Source organism: Ascaphus truei, unplaced genomic scaffold (assembly GCF_040206685.1).
Source record: "Ascaphus truei isolate aAscTru1 unplaced genomic scaffold, aAscTru1.hap1 HAP1_SCAFFOLD_419, whole genome shotgun sequence".
NCBI classification, from domain to species: Eukaryota; Metazoa; Chordata; class Amphibia; order Anura; family Ascaphidae; genus Ascaphus; species Ascaphus truei.
Window position 1 is genome coordinate 79,678 of NW_027456750.1, and position 27,823 is coordinate 107,500.

Here is a 27,823-nt window from a genome sequence, read left to right on the forward strand (position 1 = left end):
TCCCTTCCCTCCCCCCTTCCCTCCCCCTTCCCTCCCACTCCCTCTCCCCTCCCCCTCCACTCCCCCTGTCCCCTCCCTCCCTTCTCCCCTCCCCTCCCTCTCTCCCTTCCCTCCCTCCCTTCCCTCCCCCTTCCCTCCCCCTTCCCTCCCCCTTCCCTCCCCCTCCCCCCTCCCCTCTCCCCTCTCCCCCTCCCCCCTGCCCCCTCCCCTCTCCCCCCTCCCCTCTCCTCCCTCCCCTCTCCCCCTCCCCTCTCCCCCTCCTCTCCCTCCCCCCTCCCCCCTTCCCTCCCCTCCCCCCTCCCTCCCCCTCCCTCCTCCCTCCCCCTCCCTCCCTCCTCCCTCCCTCCCCCCCTCCCTCCCCCCTCCCCCTCCCTCCCCTCCCTCCTCCCTCCCCTCCCCTCCCCCTCCACCCCTCCCCTCCACCTCCCTCCCCCCTCCCCCTCCCTCCCTCCCCCTCCCCCTCTCCCTCCCCCTCCCCCCCTCCCTCCCCCTCCCCCCCATCTCCCCCTCCCTCCCCCTCCCCCCTTCCCCCTCCCCCCTCTCCCTCCCTCACTTCCCTCCCTCCCCTCTCCCTCCCCCCTCCCCCTCCCACCTCCCCCTCTCACCCTTCCCCCCTCTCACCTTCTCACCCCTCCCCCCTCCCACCTTCTCACCCCTCCCTCCTCTCCCCCCTCCCTCCTCTCCCCCCTCCTCTCCCTCCTCCCTCCTCTCCCCACCCCTCCTTCCTCCTCCCTCCTCTCCCCACCCCCTCCTTCCTCCTCTCCCCACCCCCCTCCTTCCTCTCCCCCCTCCCTCCTCTCCCCCCTCCCCCTTCCCTCCCCCCTCCCCCTTCCCTCCCCCTTCCCTCCCCCTTCCCTCCCCCTTCCCTCCCCCCTTCCCTCCCCCCTCCCTCTCCCTCCCCCTTCCCCCTCCCTCCCCTCCCTCCCCCCCTTCTCTCCCTCCCTTCCTCCCCTCCCTCCCCTCCCCCTCCCTCCCCCTCCCTCCCCCCTCTCACCCCTCTCACCCCTCCCCCCTCACCCCTCCCTCCCCTCACCCTCCCCTCCCCCCTTCCCTCCCCCTCCCCTCCCCCCTTCCCTCCCCCTCCCCTCCCCCCTTCCCTCCCCTCCCCCCTTCCCTCCCCCTCCCCTCCCCCCTTCCCTCCCCCCTTCCCTCCCCCTCCCCTCCCCCTTCCCTCCCTTCTTCCCTCCCCCTCCCCCCTTCCCTCCCCCTTCACTCCCCCTTCCCTCCCCCCTTCCTCTCCCCTTCCCCCCCCTCCCCCTCCCTCTCCCCCTGCCCCTCCCCCTCCCTTCCCTCCCCCCTCCCTCCCTCCCCTCCCTTCCCTCCCTCCCCCCTCCCTTCCCTCCCCCCTCCCTTCCCTCCCCCTCTCCCCTCCCTCCCTTCCCTCCCCCTTCCCTCCCCCTGCCCTCCCACTCCCTCCCCCTCCTCTCCCCTCTCCCTCCCCCCTCCCTCCTCCCTCCCACTCCCTCCCCCCTCCCTCCTCCCTCCCACTCCCTCCCTCCCCCCTTCCCTCCCCCTTCCCTCCCCCTCCCTCCCTCCCCCCTCCCTCCCCCCTCCCCCTCCCTCCTCCCCCCTCCCCCTCCCTCCCTCCCCCCTCCCCTCCCTCCCTTCTCCCCCTCCCTCTCTCCCTTCTCCCCCTCCCTCTCTCCCCTCCCTCCCTCCCTCCCTTCCCTCCCCCCTTCCCTCCCCCTTCCCTCCCACTCCCTCTCCCCCCTCCCCTCCCCCTCCACTCCCCCTCTCCCCTCCCTCCCTTCTCCCCCTCCCCTCCCCCTCTCCCCTCCCTCCCTTCTCCCCCTCCCCTCCCTCTCTCCCTTCCCTCCCTTCCCTCCCTCCCTTCCCTCCCCCTTCCCTCCCCCTTCCCTCCCCCTTCCCTCCCCCTTCCCTCCCCCTTCCCTCCCCCTTCCCTCCCCCTCCCCCCTCCCCTAACCCCCCTCCCCTCTCCCCTCTCCCCTCTCCCCTCTGCCCCCTCCCCTCTCCCCTCCCCTCTCCCCCCTCCCCTCTCCCCTCTCCCCTCTCCCCCTCCTCTCCCTCTCCCTCCCCCTCCCCTCCCCCCTTCCCTCCCCTCCCCCCTCCCTCCCCCCTCCCTCCTCCCTCCCCCTCCCTCCCCCCTCCTCCCTCCCTCCCTCCCCCCTCCCTCCCCCTCCCCCTCCCCCCTCCCTCCCCCCTCCCCCTCCCCTCCCTCCCCTTCACCCCTCCCCTCCACCTCCCTCCCCCCCCTCCCCCTCCCTCCCCTTCACCCCTCCCCTCCACCTCCCTCCCCCCTCCCCCTCCCTCCCTCCCCCTCTCCCTCCCCCTCCCTCCCCCTCTCCCTCCCTCCCCCTCCCCCCTCTCCCTCCCTCCCCCTCCCTCCATCCCCCTTCCTCCCCCTTCCTCCCCCTCCCTCCCCCTCCCTCCCCCTCCCTCCCCCCTTCCCCCTCCCCCCTCTCCCTCCCTCCCTTCCCTCCCACCCCTCCCCCTCCCACCTCCCCTCCTCCCACCTCCCCCTCTCCCCCCTCCCCCCTCTCACCTTCTCACCCCTCCCCCCTCCCACCTTCTCCCCCCCCTCCCTCCTCTCCCCCCCTCCCTCCTCTCCCCCCTCCCTCCTCTCCCCACCCCCTCCTTCCTCCTCTCCCCACCCCCCTCCTTCCTCTCCCCCCTCCCTCCGCTTTACAGAGGCATTCGTCGCTTCCCTGGCACTTAATTTAAACCCTGCACCCCCCCCCCCCGCAGTTAATCTCGCGTCCCCCAGTTTGTGCACCGCTGCAATAGAATTGGCGGGGAGGGCACTGAATAGATTGAGTATAGAGCTGTTAATAAGAGACGTGTCCCTCTTACTGCAAAGCAACAAATCTGCAGGAACATGAGACATATCAACTGTGTCTCTTGCTCTGCACAGTGATATTTATTACTGTCTCTATATGTAGGATTATATTGTTGTGAAGAAGCACGGTGAGCATTTCACAGACAGCAGCAGCCCCTGTGCGCCAGAAAGATTCTGCAGGACCCAGAGACCCATCATGGAGAATCCATCTAACTCCCTGATACATGAGAGAAACACTGACAAGAAGCTGATGTCTGAGAAGATCCTGGAACACGTCAACATCATCATTCACCTTCTGACTGGAGAGGTGAGGGCTGCTGGGCAGCGTTAGATATTACCACCTTTCTGTCTTCATTCAGCCTTTTCTTGAGCAAACGTTGCTCTATGTATCTGTATTCTCCTCTCTGCCTTGCTCACCTGGCTTTCCATAAGGAAAATATTCTTACAGAACCAATTATTATATCTGGATACTGAGTGGGGGATTCTCTGTGTTTCAGGCGCCTATAAAGTGTGATGATGTTGCTGTGTATTTCTCCGTGGAGGAGTGGGAGTATTTAGAAGGACACAAGGAGCGTTACAAGGACGTGATGATGGAGAATGACCAGAACCTCAGCTCACTGGGTAAGAGGAGGTTTTCTGTTATTCTAATAAAGATGTCAGTCATGTTTGGATCCAGCAAACAGGAGCTCAAGTTACACTTTGTGTTTTTGTTGTGAGGTTTATGTGAGGAACAAGAAACAAGTTACAGAGCCGGAAACAGATGTTCATCTCTGTCACTCAGGACGGGATATTTTAGAGCAGAGGTTCCCAACATTTTTTCTCTCAACGCCCCCTATTCATAATGCTCAGTTACCGAAGCCCTTAACAGTGCGGACAGACAGACATCCACGGAACAGAGAAACACATGAACGCTCCACATGACAGACAGAAACACGCGTGGCACAGTAGAACAGGTACACCTACACACAACAGGAAAACAGATGTACAAAGTACAGGCAGACATACTGCACCGACACACTTTATTCGAGCAAATACCCAGTATGTACCTGGCAGATACCTGGAATGCGCCGCTCCTCACCTCTGACAAGCCCCGTTGCGTTTGCCTTCCCAGCCTGGGTTCATGCCTGGCTGACGGGCGGCTAATCTGTTAAATGATAATGATTAGGATTTAATAGGCTGCAATGCTTCGCGTGTCTACCAGATGGCATAAATTCATGAATTGTAATGCAGTATATATATATATACTGTGCAGTATTGCAGCCAGCGGGAATAAAATGCTTCAATCCCTGCTTGGAAAATACCTCAATGCACTCGGGCAGAAAACAGTCACAAACCTCAATACACCCGGGTATACCCGAATTCGTGGGACTAGCCGAGCTTGAATAAAGTGTGTCGCCAGTGTAGACACACACCTGTCCCACGTCAGGTTGACGGACAGAAATACCTCCAAACCCTCACATCGGTCCCTCCCACTGCAAGATGACACGTACAGGAGGGACACTCATTTCATTTACCCATTTCTGTCACTTCAGGGTCACATGCACATCCCTTTCTATCCACCCTCCCCCCCAACCCTCCTCCATGTGTAGGAAGATATTACTGTGAAGGACAAGCACAATATAATATATCACTTACAGTAGCAGCAGATGACACCATGCGGTGAGACACTTCCACAAGAGCCCATTCTTAGTGCATCTGATTAACCCATTGAATATGAACAAGGAGACGAAGCATAAAGGCTAAGGCTGCGCTTATAGTGCCTTGCGACGGCGACGTGACGTTGCTCTGAATCAAATACATTGACTCCATCGCAAGTGCTTATAGTAAGCGCGACGTCGTGGCTATAAATTTTGAAGCCGGGTCTATTTGATTTTTTAGAGACAGTCGTCACATGTGACTGTCTCTATACCAATCAAATTGTGCGGCCCGTCCCTTTTAGTGACGTCACTGACGATAGTCGCTGAAAATCTAATTATAACTTTTGCTGGTGGCGACTGAGTCAGGTGACGTCATCAGTCGCGTCACCGCCGCCAGCACTATAAGTGCGCCTTAGTGTGCCTACCCCTTGATTTCTGACCCCCACATACACACGGACACCACACAGTTTTGTGGAAGTAAAATAAGGTCTCCGCTTCAGTTATTTAAATAACATTTGTAAATGACACTGTCAGCTCACTAGTTCCCCGCCGTCCTGCTAGCACCTAGTCCCCCCTTTGGGCTGCCTGGGCCCAGCTTCTTAAGTCTTGGCAGGTTACATCCTGGGCACATAAATCGGTGCTTCCGGCCGGCACAATCTCCTGGGGGTACTTTAGCTTGGGCCCAACTATAGATTAGTCTCGCTGGACTTGCTGCTTCGCCAAATGAAGATTTTCTTCATTAAATGGGTGCAAATGAATGTCCCACCTTTAATGACCCCGGCACGGTTCTTTTCTCAATTTAATCAGAGACAGAATAGAAAACATGTTTTACAGCATTATTTCAGTTGGTTACATCATTCAGGCGAATAGAATGTAGTTATAGAGTGGGGAATCTGCAGCTCTGTTCTGTGCTTGGGTGGTAAAGGATTCTGAATTCTTTAAATCCAGATACACTCTTTATACATATTTCCTGAAGCAGTCTTAACATCGCAACAATACCTGTTTTTCTCAGTCATCCAAAATATTTTTAGTCAATCATCAATGCTTCAACCAATATTCCTTCATTTAGCAATATCCACTTTGATCTAGGTGAACCTCGTTGTTCTGTCACTAAATAACTATAGTTAGTCCTATGTTCCTAATCTTTTAACCTTTGAATTCAAACTCTTGCAACTCATTAGACGAACATTCCTACACCTGCCTGTCTTCAGACTGATTTAACTTCTTATCATTGCAGTCAGCTAATCTTTTTCCTATATAAATTCTAACTAAATACTAAATTAACTCGTTACATGCTGAATATATATGTGTATAGAGAATAGAGCATGATTAATATTTAGGATGATTTCAAGTCTATCTTCACCAACAACATAAGTTGGCGCCTCAGTTCTTGGCGTTTCCCAGCACTCTTAAGCTGAATGGCCTGACCTGGCACTCTGAGGTGCGATCTGCTACAACGCGGAACGGCTTATAACGCAGTCTAAACGTGGCTCCCGATTTCAAAACACCTCAATTTTTTATGTACATTTTGGTCCAAGTCCTGAGAAGGCATATTTAGTGGGCATGACCAAGGGCTTAGTCTCTATGTGAAACCTAGAACATTTTGAATCAGACTGCGCACCTTTACACAAAGTCGAGCCACGTGTAGAAAGTCTGCCCGATGACCACATCCCCTAGGGAACATGGGGGAAGTCCCCGGGTGCCATTGCATTTTTAATGTTATTTGTATTGTGTTTTTAATTGTATTTTACTATATAGCTTTTGTCTATTCAAGTGTACCATTTTTAACGCCAGCCATTTTTAGATATCTCTTTTTCAATGATAGTGGGGATCACCCCAAGTTCACATAATACTTGTAAATTAAATTTGGGGAATCCTTGATGGAGAAGGATTTAGGAGTGCTTGTAGACAGCAGGCTTAGAATAGTGCCCAAAGTCATGCTGTAGCTGCAAAGGCAAACAGAACATTTTTAAGGTAAGATCTTATGTTGCATTAAACGGGCAATGGATGGAAGGGAAGTAAATATAAATATGTCCCTTTTATAAAGCATTAGTAAGACCTCAACTTCATTATGGAGTACAATTTTGGGCACTACTCCTTAGAAAAGACATTCTGGAACTAGAGAGGGTGCAGAGAAGAGCCACCAAATTAATAAAGGGGAAGGACAATCTAATTTATGAGGAGAGACTAGCTAAATTAGATTTATTTACATTAGAAAAGAGGCGTCTAAGAGGGGATATGATAACTATATACAAATATATTAGGGGACCGTACAAGGAGCTTTCAAAATAACTATTTATCAACAGGCAGTACAAAAGATTTGGGGTCATCCCTTTAGGTTGGAGGAAAGGAGATTTCACCAGCAACAAAGGAAAGGGTTCTTTACAGTAAGGGCAGTTAAAATGTGGAATTCATTTCCCATGGAGACTGTGATGGCAGATACAATAGATTTATTCAAAAAAGTTGGACATCTTTTTAGAACTGAAAGGAACACAGGATATACCAAATAAGTAAAGGTGGGAAGGATGTTGAACCAGAGAGTAATCTGATTACCAATTCTTGGAGTCAGGAAGGAATTTATTTTTTCCCTTATGAGATACCCTTGGATGATATGACACTGGGGTTTTTGTTTGCCTTCCTCTGGATCACTATACTGTAAGTACGGATATACGATAAAGTTTTTGTCGTCTAAATTTAGCATAGGTTGAACTTGATTGACGCATGTCTTTTTTTCAACCTCATCTACTATGTAACTATGTAAAATTGTAGTACTGTATGTCCTTTCTGTGGAGCCAGTAATTCCACTTAACCTATTGAACACCACCTGTTCCAAAATGATATTCATACATGTCCACGGAGACAGACCAATCTACTTACCTACTTACCCACTGAGGTATTGCACTTTGATTGTGTTTTTTGTTTCCACGTTTATCATTCCACGTGAACTGCGGACAATGGACCTCAGGCGCACAACCATCTGCAACGTTGGGTTTGAAAAACTTTTTTTTTATTATTTATTTCAACATAAATCACTAATGAAAGTCTTTTTTGGAATATTTACTATACAGGCATACCCCGCATTAGCGTACGCAATGGGACCGAAGCATGTATGTAAAGTGAAAATGTACTTAAAGTGAAGCACTACCTTTTTCCCACTTATCGATGCATGTACTGTACTGCAATCGTCATATACGTGCATAACTGATGTAAATAACACATGTGTAACAGGTTCTATAGTCTCCACGCTTGTGCACAGCTTCGGTACAGGCAGGGAGCTGGTATTGCTGTGCAGGACGTGCAACAGGCGCATGCGTGAGATGCAGTTTGCCTATTGGGCGATATGTACTTACTCGCGAGTGTACTTAAATTGAGTGTACTTAAACCGGGGTATGCCTGTATCTGATTTCCAAGAAAATCAGTGGACTTTATCGGCAGTAATGGAATTTGAGTCACATTCATTGTATGTTTACACTGTTTAATATTAATATTAATATCACCAGTCACTACTAATTTCAATTATGTTTTACACCAATTCTGAGAATAGCGTTATGCACCATGGTCAGTGTGAGTATACATGAGACACACCACAGGAGAACAGATACACACACAACATGCAGCCACAATCCTTTCCTCCCTCTGCTCACACCTTCCTCCTGATGATGCTGCTTCCTTCTCTTCTTGGCCTCGCCTCCCCAGATACATTATTATTATTTTCATTTATTTATAATGCATCAACATATTCTGTAGCGCTGTACAAAGGATTGGAGGACGAAAACAATAAAATAACAAACATAAACATGCATTGTTACAGTAGATAAGGAGCATCCTGCTCCAAAGAGCTCACAATCTATAAGGTAGGGTAACTGGAAAGATTAGGTACAGAGGGATAAGAAGGTTGGTGTGTGTTGGATCTCTGCTTGTTAATAGAAAGAGTTGGAGAAGTAAGTGGGATTATGATGACGTAGAACTGTGAGAGCAGGTAATGTGTGAGGATGTAAATGCTTCAATATGCATCTGAAATATTTTATCCAAGAACAATAACAGAGCAGCTCTAACAGCAGAAAATGGCTGATGCCCTTTCACCACCTTTTGCCTGAGGGTTGGCTGAGCATATAAAGGGCTAAGGCCCAATGGAGAGGTAGCAAGCAGCTGCTGGAAATTAGGGAGAAACGCCCACTCGGTTGCCGGTGTATAATGGCAGGGCGGAGGCGGTGTGAGCCGCAGTTGCAGGTGATCCGGGGTTTAGAGTGGAGTTACGGTTAACCCCTCACGTTCTCTTGACACGGCGCCGGTGTGTGTTCTCCTGGGACGTGACGCGTCACCCGTGTTGTCATGGGACATGATGCTGGGTTTGGACCTAAGCCCGAGCCTGGAGGTATCCCTCTGTCTGACGGCGTGGGGCCTGTGGGTTGCTTCCCTAGTCTGCGGCCTGTTACCTGAGTTGTCACGGGGCCTATCGCGGGGGCGGGATCTAACGTCGATCCTCACTGTACTCCCCCTTCAGGAGCGACCTCCGGGTGTCTCAGGGATGGCTTGAGAGGGTGGAAGTGGAAGAGGCGGACTCTTTGATAAAGTCCCTAAGGGACGAAACGCGTCAGAGGATTTTTCCTTGTGTCTTTTTAACCTTGGCTCACATGCCGTAATAAAGTTTTTTTCTAATTGCACCTTGCCTCCAGCCTGACCCTGTTTTGCAGTGCTCATGGTCCCATGACTTTCATTTTGGAAGAGGCGGACGAGCCTGGGAGCATGTAATTGGTCCCGGGAGATCCAGGATTGCTCTTCGGGACCAAAACCTTTCCAATGGACCAGATACTGGAGAGTACCACTGGTTATCCTGTAATCCAGTACCGACTGCACTCCGTATTCCTGCTGGCCCTCAACAAGGAGAGGTTCAGGAGGCGGAGCTGGAGCAGGGGTTCGATGATTTTGTACACATGGCATGGAAGCCGGCAAGCATAAGCGATAGGCCACTGGATTGATCCTCTCAGCGATAGTGAATAGGTGAATGAATCTTGTGCCAATTTTGCAGTGGGTGCCTTGAGACGAATGTTCCTGGTGGAAAGCCAGGATTGTATCCTGGAGTTCTTAGTCGATGCTTGTCTGCCTGTTCCTTCTGTGTGGACACTGCTCTCCTGAGGATCTCCTGAATCTTCTCCCATGAGCTCTGCAGCTGCAGGATCCTGTTGTCCGCCGCTGGCACCCTGGAACTGGGTCCTTTATTGGGAAGGACTGAAGGGCGAAAGCCATAATTGATAAAGAATGGAGAGTCCCTTGTTGACTCACTCTGTAAATTGTTGTGCGAAAACTTGACCCAAGGTAGAAGATCTATCCAGTTGTCCAGTTTTTGGCAACTCAGGGACACCGTAGCTTTGGAATCCAGGCGGTGACGTCATCGAAGGAGACGATCGGGCGAACTTGGGCAGCAAGTGATCAACGAGCCCACGAGCATTGAAGCCGGTCTCCCCGCATTAATAGACGGACGCACCCCACAGCGAGCGGTGTCTTCTGGAGGAAAAGACCCTAAACCCTTGCACATGTCCTACTCATGTTCGTGAGTAGGATTTCAATTTTACCACGGCGGAGCAGCACATCTTCCTTAGCACAAGCGCTTGGAAGTTTTATATCTTATCTGATTAATCTATTAATTGTTTAAATGTCATATATGTCCTAATTGTCATGTTTTAATAAATGCTCTTGATTTGTACACACTAGTATATCCCTGGGTAATACACTATTGCAGTGTTTTTTGCCTTTTTTTGTCTTCCTTTTCTGAGGTTTTTTCAGCTCAAAGAAAAGATCTGTTGCAAGAGAATCAACGTCCATTCTTCCCTCAGCGCCATAGGAGGTTTCATCCACACATGTCCTGGGTATCGAAGACAAAACAACGAATACATTGTTCTTTTTTTATTTCAAATTTTTTAGTGTTTTGTCAAGTGATATATAGCATACAATAGTCAAAGCATTTGGGAAAGTGGGTCATAGGATCCTCATTGTGAGCAGATAGGCAGAGAACAAATACATATACGTACATATTAATGCACAATCTTATACATGGCCTATCCTTTATTTTTACCAATATTCCCTTTCAATTTCTTTATGGGGGAGCAGCCGCTTCCTTGGATATCTCTTTAAGAATAGTAAAAGAATAGGCGAGAGAAAGAGGGGGAAGCGAAAAAGAGGGAAAGGGAGGGTTGGGGAGGGGGGATGTGGGGTGTTGGTGTCTAAACAAGGCAGGGCTAGGGGGGGGGGAAGATAACTCTTCCCCCCCCCTTTCATCATCAGCTTTACTGCTACAGGTATGTATTCTAAGGTATCTCTATGTGTTGTGATTCTTGGGTTTCTTAGTCTCCAGGACAGATTTCCCAGACATTATATAATTGGTCTACTCTTTGATTGAGTTGTGCTGATAGGAGTTCCATCAGTCTAACTTCTTTGACTCTTCGTAGTACAGTTTGTCTTGAGGGGGCATTAGTTTTTTTCCAGGCCGCTGCAATCGTGCAGCGGGCTGCTGTGAGCACATGTGAGATCATTTTCTTCATTTGAGGTTGAAGGCCATCTGTAGGTCTGGAAAAAAGCAAAGTCAGCGGGTCCACCTCCACCTCCACCCCCAGAAGGTCTCGGATCATGGTTTGGATCATGACCCAGAACCTCTGGATCTTCGGGCAGGTCCACCAGATATGAGCCATGTCTCCTCTTTGTCCGCATCCCCTCCAGCACAAATCTGGGATCCGGGGAAAATCTGGCTCAGCCTATTCGGGGTTAAGTACCATTGGAATAGAATTTTATATATGTTCTCCTTGATGGTTGTACAAATTGATGTTTTAGATGCTGATTCCCAGATATCCTCCCAGTCGTTCCTATCAATTTCAACATTCAAATCTTCTGCCCATTTTAACACATAATTGTGGTTGGGGTTTGCCGCCGATACCGCCATTCCCAGATATATCTCTGAAATCAAACCTCTACAGTAATAGCCTCTTCTGCATAATTTCTCAAATTTTGTTTGGGATGGAAATCCCGAGTCTTTCGAGACTGTTTGCAAAAAGTGTCTAATCTGAAGATATACGAAAATCGGGAGATTTATGTTATATTTTTTTTGCAAGTCTTGATATGGTAAAATTTTACCTTTTGATTACAAAATCATCAGCTTTTACAATGTTTAACTCCCTGTATTGCTTAAGTTCTTTCGGGAGACAGCCAGGTGGCAATTCAGGGTTACTAAGTATTGGGGTGAGTAGTGATGGGGAAGAAGCCAAATTATATTTCCCCTTGTTTTTAGACCATATCTTCCGCGTACATCTCATTGCTCCCAGGTTAAGATTTTCGGCGAAGATCTCTCCACCTCTACCAGACCAAAGAGCGGCTGGGAGAGAAAGAGGGCTCGCATAGGTAGACTTAATCCCAAGCCAGCAGCACATTGCACAGTTTGGCCGCCTGATAATATTTAATAATATCCGGAACTCCCAAACCTCCGCATTCCTTTGGGGCTAATAGGATTGATCTAGCAACCCTTGGTCATTTGTTTTTCCAAGTGAATTGGAAGATTCTATTTTGGATATTTTTGAGTTCGAAAAGTGGGATATCTATTGGCAGAGTCTGAAAGTAATATAGAAGTCTTGGTAAGATATTCATTTTAACTGTTGCTATTCCTCCTAGCCAAGATATCTGATATTCATTCCAGCTCTGTAGATTTTTTTTATCTTCTCAAAAAGAGGGGGGAAATTGTGTTGATATAGTGATTTATAGGAGCTTGTTATCTGTATTCCCAGATACTTAATTTTTGAGGCACTCCATTTGTATTTAAAGTTTGTTTGTAATAGCTTAATTTCATATGTTGTCATAGTAAGGTTTAATGCCTCTGACTTATCTGTGTTAATTTTGTATCCTGACATTTTTCCAAATTGGTCTAGTTGGGCTTGTAGATTCGGGAGGGAAGTCAAGGGGTTAGCTAGTGTCAAACTAATATCATCCGCGAATAAAGAAATGTTGTAATTTATCCCTCCAATTTCGATTCCTTTGATGTTATTTTCGTCTCTGATTGTCGCTGCCAAGGGTTCGATAGAAAGAGCGAATAGGAGCGGAGATAAGCGGCATCCCTGTCTGGTACCATTATTGATTTTTATGGGGCTTGAGTCTCCTCCTGGGAGCTTTACGAATGCTGTTGGAGTTTTGTAGAGAGCTCTAACGCCTTCTAGTATTGGGCCCTTAAATCCGAATTTGATCATTGTTTGATCTAAAAAGTCCCTCCTTATTCTGTCGAATGTTTTTTCAGCATCTAGACTCAATAAGATTGACTTCGTGTTGGAGAGATGTACATGATCGATAATATTAATAATTTTCCTGGTGTTGTCTGAGGCTTGTCTTCCTGAGACAAAACCAACTTGGTCTATATGTATTAAGCTGGTAAGAACTGGGGTAAGCCTATTTGCTAAAATTTTACTGAAATGTTTTAAATCTGAATTGAGGGAGATAGGTCTATAGTTACCACATTGTAATGGGTCCCTTCCTTCTTTATGGATAATTGCCAAATTCGCCTTAGACATTGATAGTGGGATGGCTGCTCCTTCTAAAAATGAATTGAAAACTTCGAGCATATATGGGGATAATACCGTCTTAAATTTCTTATAGTATTGATTTGAGAAACCATCTGGTCCTGGCGTCTTATTTGTTTTCAATTGTTTTATTGCATCTGACAGTTCCTCCTGTGATATAAATTTGGTTAGTTCTTGGGAGTTTGCTTCTGATAGTTCTGGAAGATTACATTTCTCTAGGTAACTAGAGATTGCTTCCGGTCCTGAGGCTCTTTTTTGGGGGAAGTTTAGGTTATATAATTTAGAATAGAAATCTGAGAACTCTTTTGCTATTAGTTTTTCATTAAACGTTTTAACTCCCGTCTTGGTTTGGATGACGTATATTTGTGATTTAGTTCTCAGGCCTCTAAGTTTGGAGGCCAATAGGCGATACGCCTTGTTACCTTTATCATAAAACTTTTGCTTGGTCCACCTTAGTGCTCTTTCCACCTCATCTAGTTGGATCTGTTTAAATTCAGTCCTGGTTTTGTCTAGTAATATAAATAGTTTTTTTGATGGATTGCTTTTATGTTTTTGTTCTAGTAATTGTAATTTTTCAGATAATTCATTGTAAAGTTTTTGCTTCTCCTTTTTTTTATGTGATGCTATGGAGATGAAAGCTCCCCTTATTGTTGCCTTGTGGCAGAGGTGGGGAACGTCAGGCCTGAGGGCCGTATAAGGCCCCCGAAATCATTTGGTCTGGCCCTGCTAATGCAACTGCTATAACCGGGGTCACGCTAATTTTTAAAAAAATGGCTGCCACGTGCCCGATCGGGAGGAGGTGGTGTGAGGCGCCGGCAGCCCTACACGATCCCCAGCAGCCACTGTACTAGCCCCATCAGCCACCGTACTTCCCCCACCCCGCACTCCTCCCGCAGCAGTCCCCGCACTTCCCCAGCAGAACCCCCTGCACTTACCCCAGCAGCCGCCCTATACGATCCCCCCAGCAGCAGCAACTACCAGAGGTGGGGGGGGGGGATCTGTGTGCCTGCATTCCTGCCTGTGTCTGTATGGCCCGCGAACGATGTTATAAATATTCAAATGGCCCTTGGCTGAAAAAAGGTTCCCCACCCCTGCCTTATGGGCTTCCCATAGCATTGCTGGGGATTCCACCGATCCTTCGTTTAGCGTCAAATATTCTATAAGTTTTTGTTTGATATTACCCTCAACTTCTAGATAATTGAGTAGGGAGTCATTGAATTTCCAATTATATTAATTGTTTTTACAAAAGGGGAGAGAGCACCAATTCAACCGGGGCATGATCTGACCAGGATATAGAGCCTATTTCTGACTGGGAGAATGCCTGGAGAACATCTTTGGTACCCAGAAAGTAGTCAATCCTCGCATAGGTCTGGTGCGGGGTAGAGTAGAACGTGAAGTCCCGCTGTCCCTGGTGTTGTGCTCTCCAAATATTAGTGAGTTGGAATTCTTTTAATATATCTCTGAATTCTTTGGCCTTTTTTTCTGTTTGTCTGGGGTGGGGGGCTCCCACCACACTTGACCTATCTTGGTCTGGAACGGCCACCATATTCATATCTCCTGCTATAATTATTGCGGTATTAGACTGAGATGATAGGGTTTCGCACACTTCCCTCAGAAATTTTGTCTGGCCTTCATTGGGAGCATAAACATTGACCAATATTATCTCTACTCCCGATAGAGAGCCATACAAAATTAAGAACCTGCCCTCTGGGTCTGCAACCTCTTTGTTTAGGATGAATGGTATATTGTGCTTAAATAATATAGCCACTCCTCGTTTTTTGGCTGAGTAAGATGCATAATATGCTTGGGGGTAGACTCTCTTGAAGGTGTTTGGGGGGGAATGTGGTGTTAAAGTGAGTTTCTTGTATAAACAAGATATCGCCATTTGATTTTTTTGAGTTCCTGAAGGGCGAGTTTTCTTTTTATCACTGAGTTAAGGCCTTTAACGTTCAACGATATCAATTTTAGTGACACTTTATTGGCCATATTTTTTTAAGAAAAGAAAAGTCATTAAGCTCCCCAACTTTCCCAGGGTGAGGGGCTTCTCTTTTTACTTTTATTTCAAAAACCTTTGCGTACGGTATCTGGAGTATGAGGTGGTCATACCTTTTCATCGGCCGCTTTCTCAATGAATATATTGTTCTAAGGATAGGTTAGTGCGTTTAGTTTGACCGTTGGTCTAGGGATGATAGCCTGACGAAAAATGTAGAGAGATCCCCAATTGCTTGCAAAAGGCCCGCCAGAATTTATCAAAAAAAAATTGGGGCCCCCAATCAGACACAATAATCCGAGGAACCCCATGCAGGCGAAAAATTTCCTTGACGAAAAGTTCTGAAAGTTTGAGAGTGTTAGGTAGACCTTTGAGGGGAATAAAGTGAGCTTGCTTTGAGAAACGGTCCACTACCACCAGGATGGTATTCATAGGAAATTCAAAAATAAAATCCATGGATAGGTGGATCAATGGACGATCTGGAATCGGAAGGGGTTGGAGTAATCCAGTGAGTCTGTTGTGGGAAGTCTTGTTTTGAGCACATGTAGAGCAAACTCCTTGATCTCCACCCCGCTGAATTTATCAAGGTTTGTGCCAGGATACTCCCTGCTGTGTCCAAAGCAGTGTGGAGAATCGGCGGACCTGTTACACATGCTGTGGTCTTGCCCTCGGATCTCACCCATTTGGGAAGAAATTAGAAATTGGATCCAGAGGATTTTTGACCTCACAATTCCCCCGGACCCGTGGCTGTTCCTGCTGAATAGGCCGTGGCCGGGTTTATCTAAAACTGGAAATAAACTAGTTGCACATTTCGCAACAGCAACGAGGTGCGATATCGCAGCTATGTGGAAACAACCCGAGACCCCAAACATCCCCAACATTCGAAATCGAATGTGGTACATGTGCCAGATGGAAAAGTTAACGAGCTTGGTTAATGACACTGGCGCCAAATATCTAAAAGTCTGGTCACTTTGGTTGGAACAGACAGATATCCCAGGGGTAGAGGTAACCACAATCTGGCAATGATAGCTCAAAATGCATTATCACTCAAAGGGCGAGAGCATCACAATGGGCTGCCTGGCCGTACACGGGGCAGCGATGGGGCATAGGAAGCTCAAGAGCTAAACCAACAAGAGCTGTTGGATGAGGCAAATCGCGAACTGAACATAAAGCTCATCGTAACAACAGGAGAGGCCCGCGTCCCTGGGGTTATCACCCCCCCCCTATCTTTCCCCTTCCCCTCCCCCATCCTTATTTTATTTTACCTATAAGCGTAATTACACTAAGGTACCACATAGTGAGCTGGAGAGACATCACTGTTTATGTTGCACAAGAGGTTATTTTAATCACGTTATTTGAGCCTGGTAGATACGAAATGATAAAGTTAAACCGAGAAAAAAATGTAACCATCGGGCTTGTCGTGACCCCAACCGATGAGCACCCTCAATGTATAGGAAATTCTTGTGATCCTTCAGTATGGTGACTGGGCTTTCTGTGCCTTCAAGCAGGTGCCTCCACTCTTCAAAGGCAATTTTGATGGCCAGGAGCTCCCGATTGCCCACATCATAGTTCTGCATGGCAGTAGAGAATTTCTTAGAGAAGAAGACGCATGGGTGAAGTTTGGCCTGAGGTGACTTCCTCTGGGACAATGCGTCCGATGCGTCCACTTCAAGGGTGAAGGTAACCCAGGGTCTGGGTGCACAAGGACAGAATCTGACACGAAGGCTATTTCCAGTCTTTCGAATGCCTAAACGGCCGCTGGGGACCATAGAGTGGGAACAGCACCTTTCTGTGTTAGGGCCGTATTGGGCTCTACTACAGAGCAGAAGTTTTGCATGAATCTTCGGTAGTAGTTGGCAAAGCCCAAGAAGCATTGTACAGCTTTCAGTCGTGGGTCGAGGCCAATCCAAGACCACTTTCACCTTGGCAGGATCCATGGCAAGGCCTGTATCAGAGATGATCTATCCTAAAAAGGCCGTCATGGTCTGATGGAACTGACACTTCTCCAACTTCGTGAAAAGGTGGTTCTTTCGTAGTCGTAGAAGTACCTGTTTAACATGACCCAGGTGTTCTTGTCTGGACTTGGAGAAGATTAGGATATTGTCAAGGTAGACAATTATATATTGATCTAGGTGGTCATTAACGAAGTCCTGGAATATTGCTGGGCCATTGCAAAGGCCGAAGGGCATAACGAGTGTAGCCAGGTCTCCCTCTTACCTTTAGGATGTGTGAGGGGGACGGCTGTGTGGTTGCTGCAGAGAGATTGCGAGCTGGTGAGCAGGCCTCGGGCTGCAGACCACATGTTGCCAGGCAACCAATAGGGCTGCTGCATTTATAACAGTGGTAAGTTAGTACAGTTGATCAGTCGGGAGCAGGACAGCAAAAGGATAGGTAAGGTCCAGGGAGAAGTGCTCCTCTGGACAAGGCCAAAATATCCCCCTCTCAGGTCCCAGCTAGACCCCGACCATCTCTAGCTTGTGGTGCCATAGGGAAGGCCCCCACAGATAGGGACGTGGCCTTTAGCCTGTTTGTGCTAGTCCTTGCACCGGTGATGGACGCACGCGGTGTGCGTGGCCTGCATCAGGGATCAGATCAGGCCCTCATCTTAGAGACTTTCTAAAGGTGGGACGCTCCAGCTGGAGGCCACCCCACGCTGAGGCGGATCTTCGGTGCAACAGACTGACCGTTACTTGGCCTTACTCAGCGACCCCCGGGGCTGGAGGTCCGAGCAGGTATTTTCCACAAGTGCACCAACACATCGTGGGGCAGCGCTGTCTCACACTTGAGGCGAGATAGACCTTCGTGGCCTGGACACTGGTGTACTATGCACCCAATTACTGTGGGGAATACACCGTGGGTCTGTATAAGCTATACTGTATATGTATATTGTGTGTTCATGGTTATTGTTTAGTACCTTCTAGTAAATACTGTTACCCTTACTTTTGTGTGTCTATTACTGGGTATATTGTCTTGGGAGGGGGCATCCTACTACATAAGGATCCCTCTCAGGTGGAGGTGCTGTTAATAGATATTGATACACACACCCCAGGCTCCCCGTGGCGGAGGACCAGGCCTCCTGTTTGCCGCGCAGGTATTAGCAGTACACAGTCACCCTGACATCGGGGAAAGGGGGCTACACGAGGTATTCATAATGACCGTCCCGGTTGTTAAAGGCTGTCTTCCATTCGTCCCCCTGATAGATTTTTACTAGATTGCAAGCTTCTCGTAAGTCCAGCTTGGGGAAGATCTTGGCCCCTTGCAGTCTGTCGAAGAGTTCGGCAATCACGGGTAAAGGATATCGGTTCTTTATTGTGATTTTTGTTCAGGCCCCAATAAAATCGATCCAGGGTCTGAGGTATCCATTTTCCTTTTTTAAAAAGAAAAAAATCCCTCTCCAGCAGGCGACGAGGATTTCCAGATAAATTCCCTCTGTAGGCTCTCTAGAATATATTCCTTCATGGCCTTGGTCTCAGGGGGAGATAATGGGTAGGAACATCCTTATGGAGGAACCAAGCCAGGCAGCAGATCGATGGGGCAGTAGAATGCCTGGTGGGGTGGTAGTTCCTCAGACTGTGCTTTGTGAAAGACGTCCTGGAAGTCAGAGTAGATTTTTAGTAAGTGTATGTTTACCTGCTCTTTTACTGAAACCACACATAATTTTTGGGAAGAGATGGAGGAGTTCCTCAAACAATGTGGACTCCATTGGAAGGTCTCCGATTCGGTCCAGTCTGTCCGAGGATTGTGTAGTTGGAGCCATTGGAGTCCCAGGATGGCGTCGACCGTTGGCGTATGGATGGCGTCCAATTGGATCTTCTCGGTGTGAACCTCTCCTGTCCGCAACTGAAAGAAAATGGTTTGCAAAGAAATAAATGCAAGTTGTAAGGGGTGGCTGTCAATGGCCTCCAGTCCCACTGGGTGTTTCTTGTGTACCAGGGGAATCTTGTTTCTCTCTGTGAATCCCTGGTCAATGAAATTACCCCCTGACCTGGAGTCCAGAAAGGCCTGTGCAGTGACGTGGAAGGTGTCACCGGTTAACGTGACGGGGACAAGACTCCTAGTAGACATCTTTTTGGGAGGAGAAGGAGATAGGGCTCCCAGTGTGATTCTCCTGGCTCTCACTGGGACTTGGCATTTTCCGACTTGAGGGCAAGCAAGTACCTGATGTCCGGTGTTACCGCAGTATAGGCAGAGTCTGGCATTGCGTCTGCGTTGTTTCTCGCCGGGAGATAGCTTGTTACCGCTGAGCTGGATGGGTTCCTCCAGGTCCGGCGGAAATGGGTTAATAGCCCCTGTGTAGAAAATGGGAAGTGGTTGCGTACCTTGCTTGTGTCGGGTTCTTTCGGCTCTCCTTTCCTGTAGCCGCTAGTCTACCTGGATGCATAGAGCGACGAGCTCCTCCAGTTCTGCGGGACGCTCCTGTGCGGCGAGTTCGTCCTTCAGGTTCTCAGAGAGGCCTTGCCAGAAAGCGGCCACCAATGCCTCATCATTCCAGCCGGTCTCCGCAGCTATGGTGTGGAACTCAAGAGCATACCGGGCCACGGACCGGGCACCCTGGGAGATATGCAAAAGGGATGAGGCAGCTGTTAACTTGCGTCTGAGTGTATCGAAAACTCTGCGGAACTCCTTGGTGAAGCGTGCGATATCACTGGTAAGGTCCGACCTAAGTTCCCAGGTGGGTGAGGCCCATGCCAGGGCGTTGCCAACCAATAAAGAAATGATATTAGCCACTTTAGATTGCCGAGACATGGAACGAGAAGGCATTAGCTCGAATTGGATGAAACATTGGTTAAGAAAACCACGACAACCATGTGAGTCACCACCATAGCAATTGGGGGTGGGTAGTCTTTGTTTGGAAACTATGGGCACAGGAATAGGTGCAGTCACTGGCTCCACTGGGGACACAGAGTGGAAGGGGGAGCATTTCATCTGATCAGTGATGGACTGAATTGTCTGTTGAAGCAGCTCCATGCGCTGGTTATTTTGTTCTATATACTTTTCCAGTCTGTCGAACATGTTCGCGTGCGTGCTCATGACTCGACCCACCTCAGCGGGGTCCATGTTTGCAGGGCTGAGCATACTGTAATGACACGACTCAGGTGTTATGTCCAAGACAGTCAGCGGTAGAGTGAACACTGACCGCTACAGCAGATATGCAGGGTGGAGGAGCTGACTGATCTCCAGGTCTTTGAAGTTGTCACTTTTCCTCTGATGTTAACTGTCACTGGAGACCAAGCTTTTAATACCTTTTACCATCTGGATCCTTTGATTGATTGAATAAAACATGAAATAAAATAAATTGTATTTATTCACATAAAAAACACAAAAAGTTTGAATTACCAAAATATCACAAATTAACACATGCTCTAACAAAATAACAGGTTTCTGGAATGAAAGTTCAAGCAATCTAGTCTCCAGGTATCAATTCCCAGAGCGGGGTTGCTATGCAAGCAGGAAACAGGACAGTCTTTTGGCTTGGGACGCAACTTGCCACCCCTATATTTCAGCCAAATAAAAGAATTTCATTCTGCCCTTGCAGAATTAGTTTCCAAGTCCTTAGATCGAATGAAATCTTGAGCAGGGTACAAATCTGTGGTGATGATAAAACCGCCTTTTAACCCCGGCCGCTTCTTCCTGATGTTACAGCAGAGAACACTTTCCCAATGGTGTGCACGGGGTTATCATACCTTCCCAATCCTATCTGGGCAATGGGCAACCAATTTTTGGCGTGGGAGCCAAATTCTGTCCCATCCCTAAGTTGCCAATAGTTCCTGTAGCCGGGCAGAGGGCATCAGGCAAGCTAAGGGTCATGCGCAAAATTCTCACTTGACCCGCTTAGCATACCTGACCAACCCTTCTTGCCTGGCGACAGAATGTCTGCACCCCTCCCCCCCTCAGAATGCCCCACATCTGCTAGGCAAACTATTTAGATATACTTCCCAACCTTTTACACTTAGGCAAGCTAAAATCTTTGAAGCTACGGACTTTTGCAGACCTCCGGACTGCATCTCCCAACGGTCCCGTAGAAGCCCGGGCATTTGGTTATGCATGCCTGCCCCCCTCGTATGGTGGGTCATAAACTAGCAGGGTGAATCTTTTAATGTATCCGCTGTCCCTTGCCTGTCATGTAAATCACCCCACCTCACATAACTGTAAAGGTACCTACACAAGGGCTATGCCCGTTTATGCATTTACACACATGGTACCATTAATAAAATCATATCAGTCTACATGTCTCCCTCCTAATCGTTTGCATACAGAAAATCAGAACACTAGGACATTCCTAACGAAAGTTATACTTTTAATTGGATAAGCATTTGATCTGTGGGCTTTAAACTGTATTTTCCCACAGCAGAAGCAGTCACGGTAGCTTGTGACAGGGTATAATATACACCAAAATATCTGGGTTGAATTGAAGACGACTTAGATATAATAAATATAGTTTATTCCTTAATGAAGGAGAACACACAAGATAATACAAATAACAGACAAGAAATAGACACTTACTTAAGGGTTGGACAATGAAGCAATCAGGTACAGTATTGGCAATTCATTCAGCAATACAGGTTCAAATGAAGACATCACGAAAAAGCACGAAAAAAGACACTGGGCATAGAGCTTACACTCGTTATATGGAGTTTCACTCCTATACCCTGGCATTGAGTGCAAGTCATTAGAGGACAATTGTCTGCACCCAATCCCTCCTTGCCACCTCACTTGAGAGGCAACGTAATATCTGCCCACTGGGTGGATATTCTAATCAGGGGCTTATTTCCCTAGCCCCCCTCCCACAAGACCGGCGTCTGAAAGTCTGCTTGGGACAGGAAAGCCTTTGTCCCAAGGTTTGAAACACAACACTTATCATAAAGTACCCACATTCTGCTTTCCTTTGTGCTAGCATACACAAGCAGGGTGGGGGAGCCTTTGATCAGGGGGTTTATTGGAGACCACTTGTCTCCCCCCTGAGCATTAGCTTACCATATGGGCGCTAGCCTTCCCGGGCTTTTACCGTGGACCAAAAATACAATCTATTCTTTAATATCTACACATATTAAAATAATCCGTTCTGTGGGTCTGAGCGGGCTGAAATCTGACAGGTCCTCATGCCGGAGGACCCTTGCCATAGTGGCCAAATGTCAGCCTTCCACGACTCCCAGAACCGGAGATACAAAAAACAAGTTAAAATCCCCTATTAACTTTAATGCAGGATTCTCCGCTATAAGCTAAAAGAAATCTCTGCGTTTCACTCTCCAATTGAAATCAATGGGCTCCGCCGCTATAAGCTTTCAATGGAGCAACTCCGCCATTGAAGTCAATGGGGAAATCACAATTTTCACATTTGCCCATACTCCGTCTGGTTGATTGGAGAGGGCTGGAAATGACCATGCAGTTATGCCGGAACAGTGACTACCTGTTACCAAAATCCCAGCCCTCTGGTACTCACAGAACCGGAGATATAGACTTACACTTTTCACACTTTCGGACTTAGCCGTTTCAAAGCCACGCGGCTTTCCTCCATTAGAATCAATATGGCCGGCGCCTCCATAGAAAATGCATGGGCTGGCGCCGCCATAGGATTCAATGGGACCTCCGCTCCCATTAGAGTTTATGGCGCGACCCTCGTGGCAGGCGCGACCCTCGTGGCAGGCGCGACCCTCGTGGCAGGCGCGACCCTTTACGGGGGTCCTTAATTCTCAGACCCGGTGGTGGTCGAGTGTGGGTGTGCCTAGGGTCTAGGGGCAAAAATAATTTTATTCCTGGGTGCCCTAGAACCTAAGTTTCCCATGCCAATTGTGATTGAACTTGACCTAATGTGAACAATGCTCTTTTTTAAACAATGTATTCGCTTCTGCGGTCTGCAGTTTGGATGGCTGCCAACCCGTTCCTGGAGGTCGGCGTTGAGTAATCCCCATTGAAATGAATGGCTTCATTGACTTACAATGGGGAACCGCCGCTCCTCCTCTCGGGCGCCACCTGCAGGTCTCCTGATGAAAATGGGCCCAAATCGCCAGTTTCCCCATAGGATCGTATGGAGCTGCAACGGCGACCTATGGGGAGCTGCAAAATGGAGCCTGCAAAGGCGGGAAAATGGAACAAAGGGCTATAATCACTCCTTAACTATTAACCCTTTCCCTCCCGTATTGATCCCAGTGTATGTGTTGGTGCAGACACTGGAATGGGAACAATACACATTTACAGGGGAATACACATTTGGGTGCTGAAGCAGGGTAAAAACACATTACTGGACCGCAGTCCAGTTAACCCCTTGCTTCCCAAGTGAGAGCAGGGGGTGACCAAATGGGGTGTAACCCCTTTAATATCAGGCCAAACCCCCTCTCCCATGACAGAAGCAATTATACAATTGACCTAAATTGACACTAACCCCATCAACCATTTGTTGCAATCTCGGAACACTTAGCTAACCACAAGTCAAGTATCCACTTGAGTCTGTTGTTAAGGCAGTGTTACAATTCTGTATTCTTCCCAATCCCAGGTGTACTTCTCCAATTAACCTCTTAAACACAGGCTAGCAGATCTTATTCCCCCCAGGACCATCTTAACACAGTGTAACATACAGTTCTAAAACTGCAGTCAGCCCTAGACCGCAAGCTGACACTTTAAACACACAAATAATTTTTATTAAAGATTGCAGTGAGCCCGGGACTGCAGAGCTGACACTTTAAAAACACATTTGATGACTCGGGGGTTACCTTGCCGGGCAACTTGCCTTTAATTGATGGCAAAGGTACGGCTTCATCGTCACATTAACCTGGTTTAGTTTTATCGGTCTTAGTGGACCGGAGAAGTGAAGGCACATTGGAGAGACTCCCTTAGGGCCGCGTTTTGCGCAACTCTGGTGTTATGTCCAAGAGAATCTGAGTTAGAGTGAAGGAACACATGCTCCTGATGCCACCTCCTGATTGGTAATGCAGTCAATTAGAATGGAGGAAACTGCCCAACCCCCTAACAACTAACCTGCTTTCTCAATGCTCCTCATCCATTTCATCCTCCCACGGCTCCCCATGGGGTGCCAAACCCCTGCTGAGAAACACTGTTTTTGAGGATCCAAATAACTCTGCCTGGATTTCTCTAATCTGTACCTCAATGTAATCAGAATATTCCTGGAGTCGTTCCACATACTAGACACGGGTACCTTTTACTACTATATCGCATTGAAATGATGGAATGATGATTGGAATATGATGATACTGTAAAGGAGAGATTGAAATACTCTTAATTACCCTTTTATATCAGTATATAAACATACAAAACAATATTCATATCACAGCAGGTTTCTGAACAGTTTTGCTCCAGTGAGATTTACAACACACAAATGCATTGTCAGGGGTTCTCTCGCAGTATACATTCTTGTCTGATTCCCACCACAAGGAGCCAAGACATCCATTCTGTTTGGCATTTACTCTGGTTCCTGGTATTGGATGTGGGCTCTCGGGTGCCATTTTTGAGGGTCAGTTCTACCTCTGTGAAATTTTGTATAGCTCAGCTAATTTAACCCAATGTGTTCCAGGAAAGACTAGAACATTTTGGTTATCAAAACCGATTTCAATAGATCTGTAGAAGGTACCTATATAAAAAGTAAATTAACCACTGATTTGCTTTCAATTTTGCAATAGTACTTCTTTAGCTTGCAGTATATTCCAATTTGGGACATGTTTTATACTACCGGTAATTGAAATGTTCAACCAGTAATGTTAAATTATATTTATGCTATTAATTAACTTCGTTTCTCACAGCACATTTATTTTCAACAGATAAATCCATGAGCAGAAGAACACCTGCAGGATGGCACACTCCTCTTTGCACACCAGACCGTGTAAATGAAGATCACAGTGTTGTTAAAAGTGATCAAGGAGCAAATTTCTTGAGGCAAAATAGCCCAAGTAAGAGACAGAGAAAAGCTGTGAGAATTATGGCTGAGGAATCAAGCTCATGTAAAGAAGAAAATCCCACAGTTTCCCACATTTATACACTGAAAGAACATGAATATGCATCTAGTCCTATTAAGAAGTGGGACAAAGGAAACACTATTGCCCAGAAAATTCACAAAAACCTGTCAGTAATGAAGTATAAGTGCAGTGAATGTGCTAAAAACTTTAATAATAAATCAGATTATACAATTCACCAAAGAACACACACTACAGAAAGGCTGTATAAGTGCTCTGAATGTGATCAATGCTTTAATAGTAACTCCGCTCTTGTTAAACATCAGACAATTCACAAGGGAGTGAAGTTGTTTCATTGTTCTGTATGTGGGAAATGTTTTTTAAACAACGCACATCTTGTTGGACATCAGAGAATTCACACAGGAGAGAGACCATTTGTTTGCTCTGAATGTGGGAAATCTTTTTCCCTTAAGCCAGATCTTGTTAGGCATCAGAGAATTCACACAGGAGAGAAGCCATTTGTTTGCTCTGATTGTGGGAAATGTTTTTCTCAGAGGTCAAGTCTTGTTACACATCGAAGATTTCACACAGGAGAGGGACTATTTGTTTGCTCTGATTGTGGGAAATCTTTTCCCCTTAAGTCATGTCTTGTTACACATCAGATGATTCACACAGGAGAGAGACCATTTCTTTGCTCTGTATGTGGGAAGTGTTTTTTAAGCAATGCAAATCTTGTTGGACATCAGAGAATTCACACAGGAGAAAGACCATTTGTTTGCTCTGAATGTGGGAAATCTTTTTCCCTTAAGCCAGATCTTGTTAGGCATCAGAGAATTCACACAGGAGAGAAGCCATTTGTTTGCTCTGATTGTGGGAAATGTTTTTCTCAGAGGTCAAGTCTTGTTGCACATCAGAGATTGCACACAGGAGAGGGACTATTTGTTTGCTCTGATTGTGGGAAATCTTTTCCCCTTAAGTCAGGTCTTGTTACACATCAGATGATTCACACAGGAGAGAGACCATTTCTTTGCTCTGTATGTGGGAAATGTTTTTTAAGCAATGCAAATCTTGTTGGACATCAGAGAATTCACACAGGAGAAAGACCATTTGTTTGCTCTGAATGTGGGAAATCTTTTTCCCTTAAGCCAGATCTTGTTAGGCATCAGAGAATTCACACAGGAGAGAAGCCATTTGTTTGCTCTGATTGTGGGAAATGTTTTTCTCTGAGGTCAAGTCTTGTTGCACATCAGAAAATTCACACAGGAGAGAGACCATTTCTTTGCTCTGATTGTGGGAAATCTTTTTCTTTTAAATCATATCTTGTTAAACATCAGATAATTCACACAGGAGTGAAGCCATTTGTTTGCTCTGAATGTGGGAAATGTTTTTCCTCCAGCTCAAAGCTTAATAAACATCAGATAATTCACACAGGTGAGACCGAGACCATTTGTTTGCTCTGAATGTGGAAAATATTTTTTCCATAAGTCAGATCTTCTTAGAAATAAGAGAACTCGCGCACATGAAAGAAACTTAATTGTTCCTAATGTGGAAAAATGTTTTACCCAAATTGTGAAGCTTGATAATGATCAGAGACACCACAGAGATTAAATATATAGCATTAAAAATGTCACTGAGAGTCATGGATGTTTGCTCTCAGAAAGATCATTAAGAGCCTTATGTGATTGAAGAGACCCTTAAATGTTATGCCCAGCCTGTGACTGATTATCCCATCAGGTGCCTTCATTTTGAAGTGAAATAGAAGTAAAAATATATTTAAAGTTGGGTATTATTTTTTTTGTAGACTATACCCTCCCCCTACTCACCTCTAGCAGAGGCCCCCTGCAGTGTTTCTCTTGTCCTGTGCCTGGCCCCTGCCATTTGCGGCATGATCCCTGCTGAGATGAGGTATTTCATGTTTCCTAGATCTCAGGCAAAGTGGCACCCTTGTTTAGGGAATCAGTATCCCCTTCCTGTCTGGATTCCCTTTTATTTTCACATTTCTGTTATGTGCAGGCAACTGACCCAAATGTCCCTGTAGGTCAAAAAAGCCCTTAGGGAACAATTGGGCAGAAAATCTTTAAAATTCCCTTCCTGCCTAATACTTATCCACAAAGAAGGTAAAGACCCCCAACTATGCCACAATTATAGACCATTTTTGTTTATTGAATACGGACCTCAAGATTTTTACTAAAATTCTAACTAATGAACAGAAGTATCATATCCCTAAATTAATACACCCAGACCAGGTAGGTTTTATACCTCAAAATCAGGCATCTGATAATACAAGGCGTATCCTAAATTTGATCCACAAAGCTAACCAAAATGAGATTCCCCACCATGGTTCTCACACTGGATGCAAAAAAGGCGTTTGATGGGGTGGGAAACTGCGGGTATAACCAGAGTTTGGGATTACCTGCTGGACACTAGGATTAAAACATTCAATACATTTAAGGAGAGTTTTGTGGCACCAGAAGTGGAGTTATTTAGATATCGCCAGTTGAGACTCTTTGTTAGCTCAAAAAGCCCAGAAGTCTCTTAGTTCAATTGTACCCTTTTCAAGTCTATTTGTAGGGCAAATCCATTGCCCATTTGATATCACTTCTCTATCAGTACATAATCCCAAGTGGTGCAGACTCAAAACCCCAGTTTTTAGACAATTGGAGGCAGACATAGGTGAGGTCCTGGAAATGGAGGAATGGGAAAAGATTTGGGACAAGCTGGCAGCAGCCTCGATCAATGTGATTACCAAGGAAAATGGTTACAAGGTTTTGTACAGGTGATACCTTTGTCCCTCATGGTTACACAAAATATATAAAACAACATCCCCACTATGTTTTAGAGGCTGCGGGGGTGAGAGTATAATGTACCACATATGGCGGGGATGTCCCGAGGTGGAGTCCCTCTGGAAAAAGACATATGACCTCATATATGACTTTTTGGGTCTA

At 47.1% G+C, this 27,823-nt stretch overlaps 1 protein-coding gene across 1 annotated transcript in view; it reads left to right on the top strand.

Moving 5' to 3' along the window:
* LOC142484012 (uncharacterized) overlaps positions 1 to 27,823 on the top strand; it is a 35,201-nt gene that overhangs the window by 6,730 nt on the left and 648 nt on the right. Inside the window, 4 exon segments of the mRNA XM_075583974.1 lie at positions 2,901 to 3,104; positions 3,295 to 3,418; positions 24,729 to 26,314; positions 26,316 to 27,823. The exon segment at positions 26,316 to 27,823 is cut by the window's right edge and continues 648 nt beyond it. Of these exon segments, the coding sequence (XP_075440089.1) occupies positions 2,901 to 3,104; positions 3,295 to 3,418; positions 24,729 to 26,314; positions 26,316 to 26,486 (2,085 nt within the window). The 3' untranslated portion in view covers positions 26,487 to 27,823.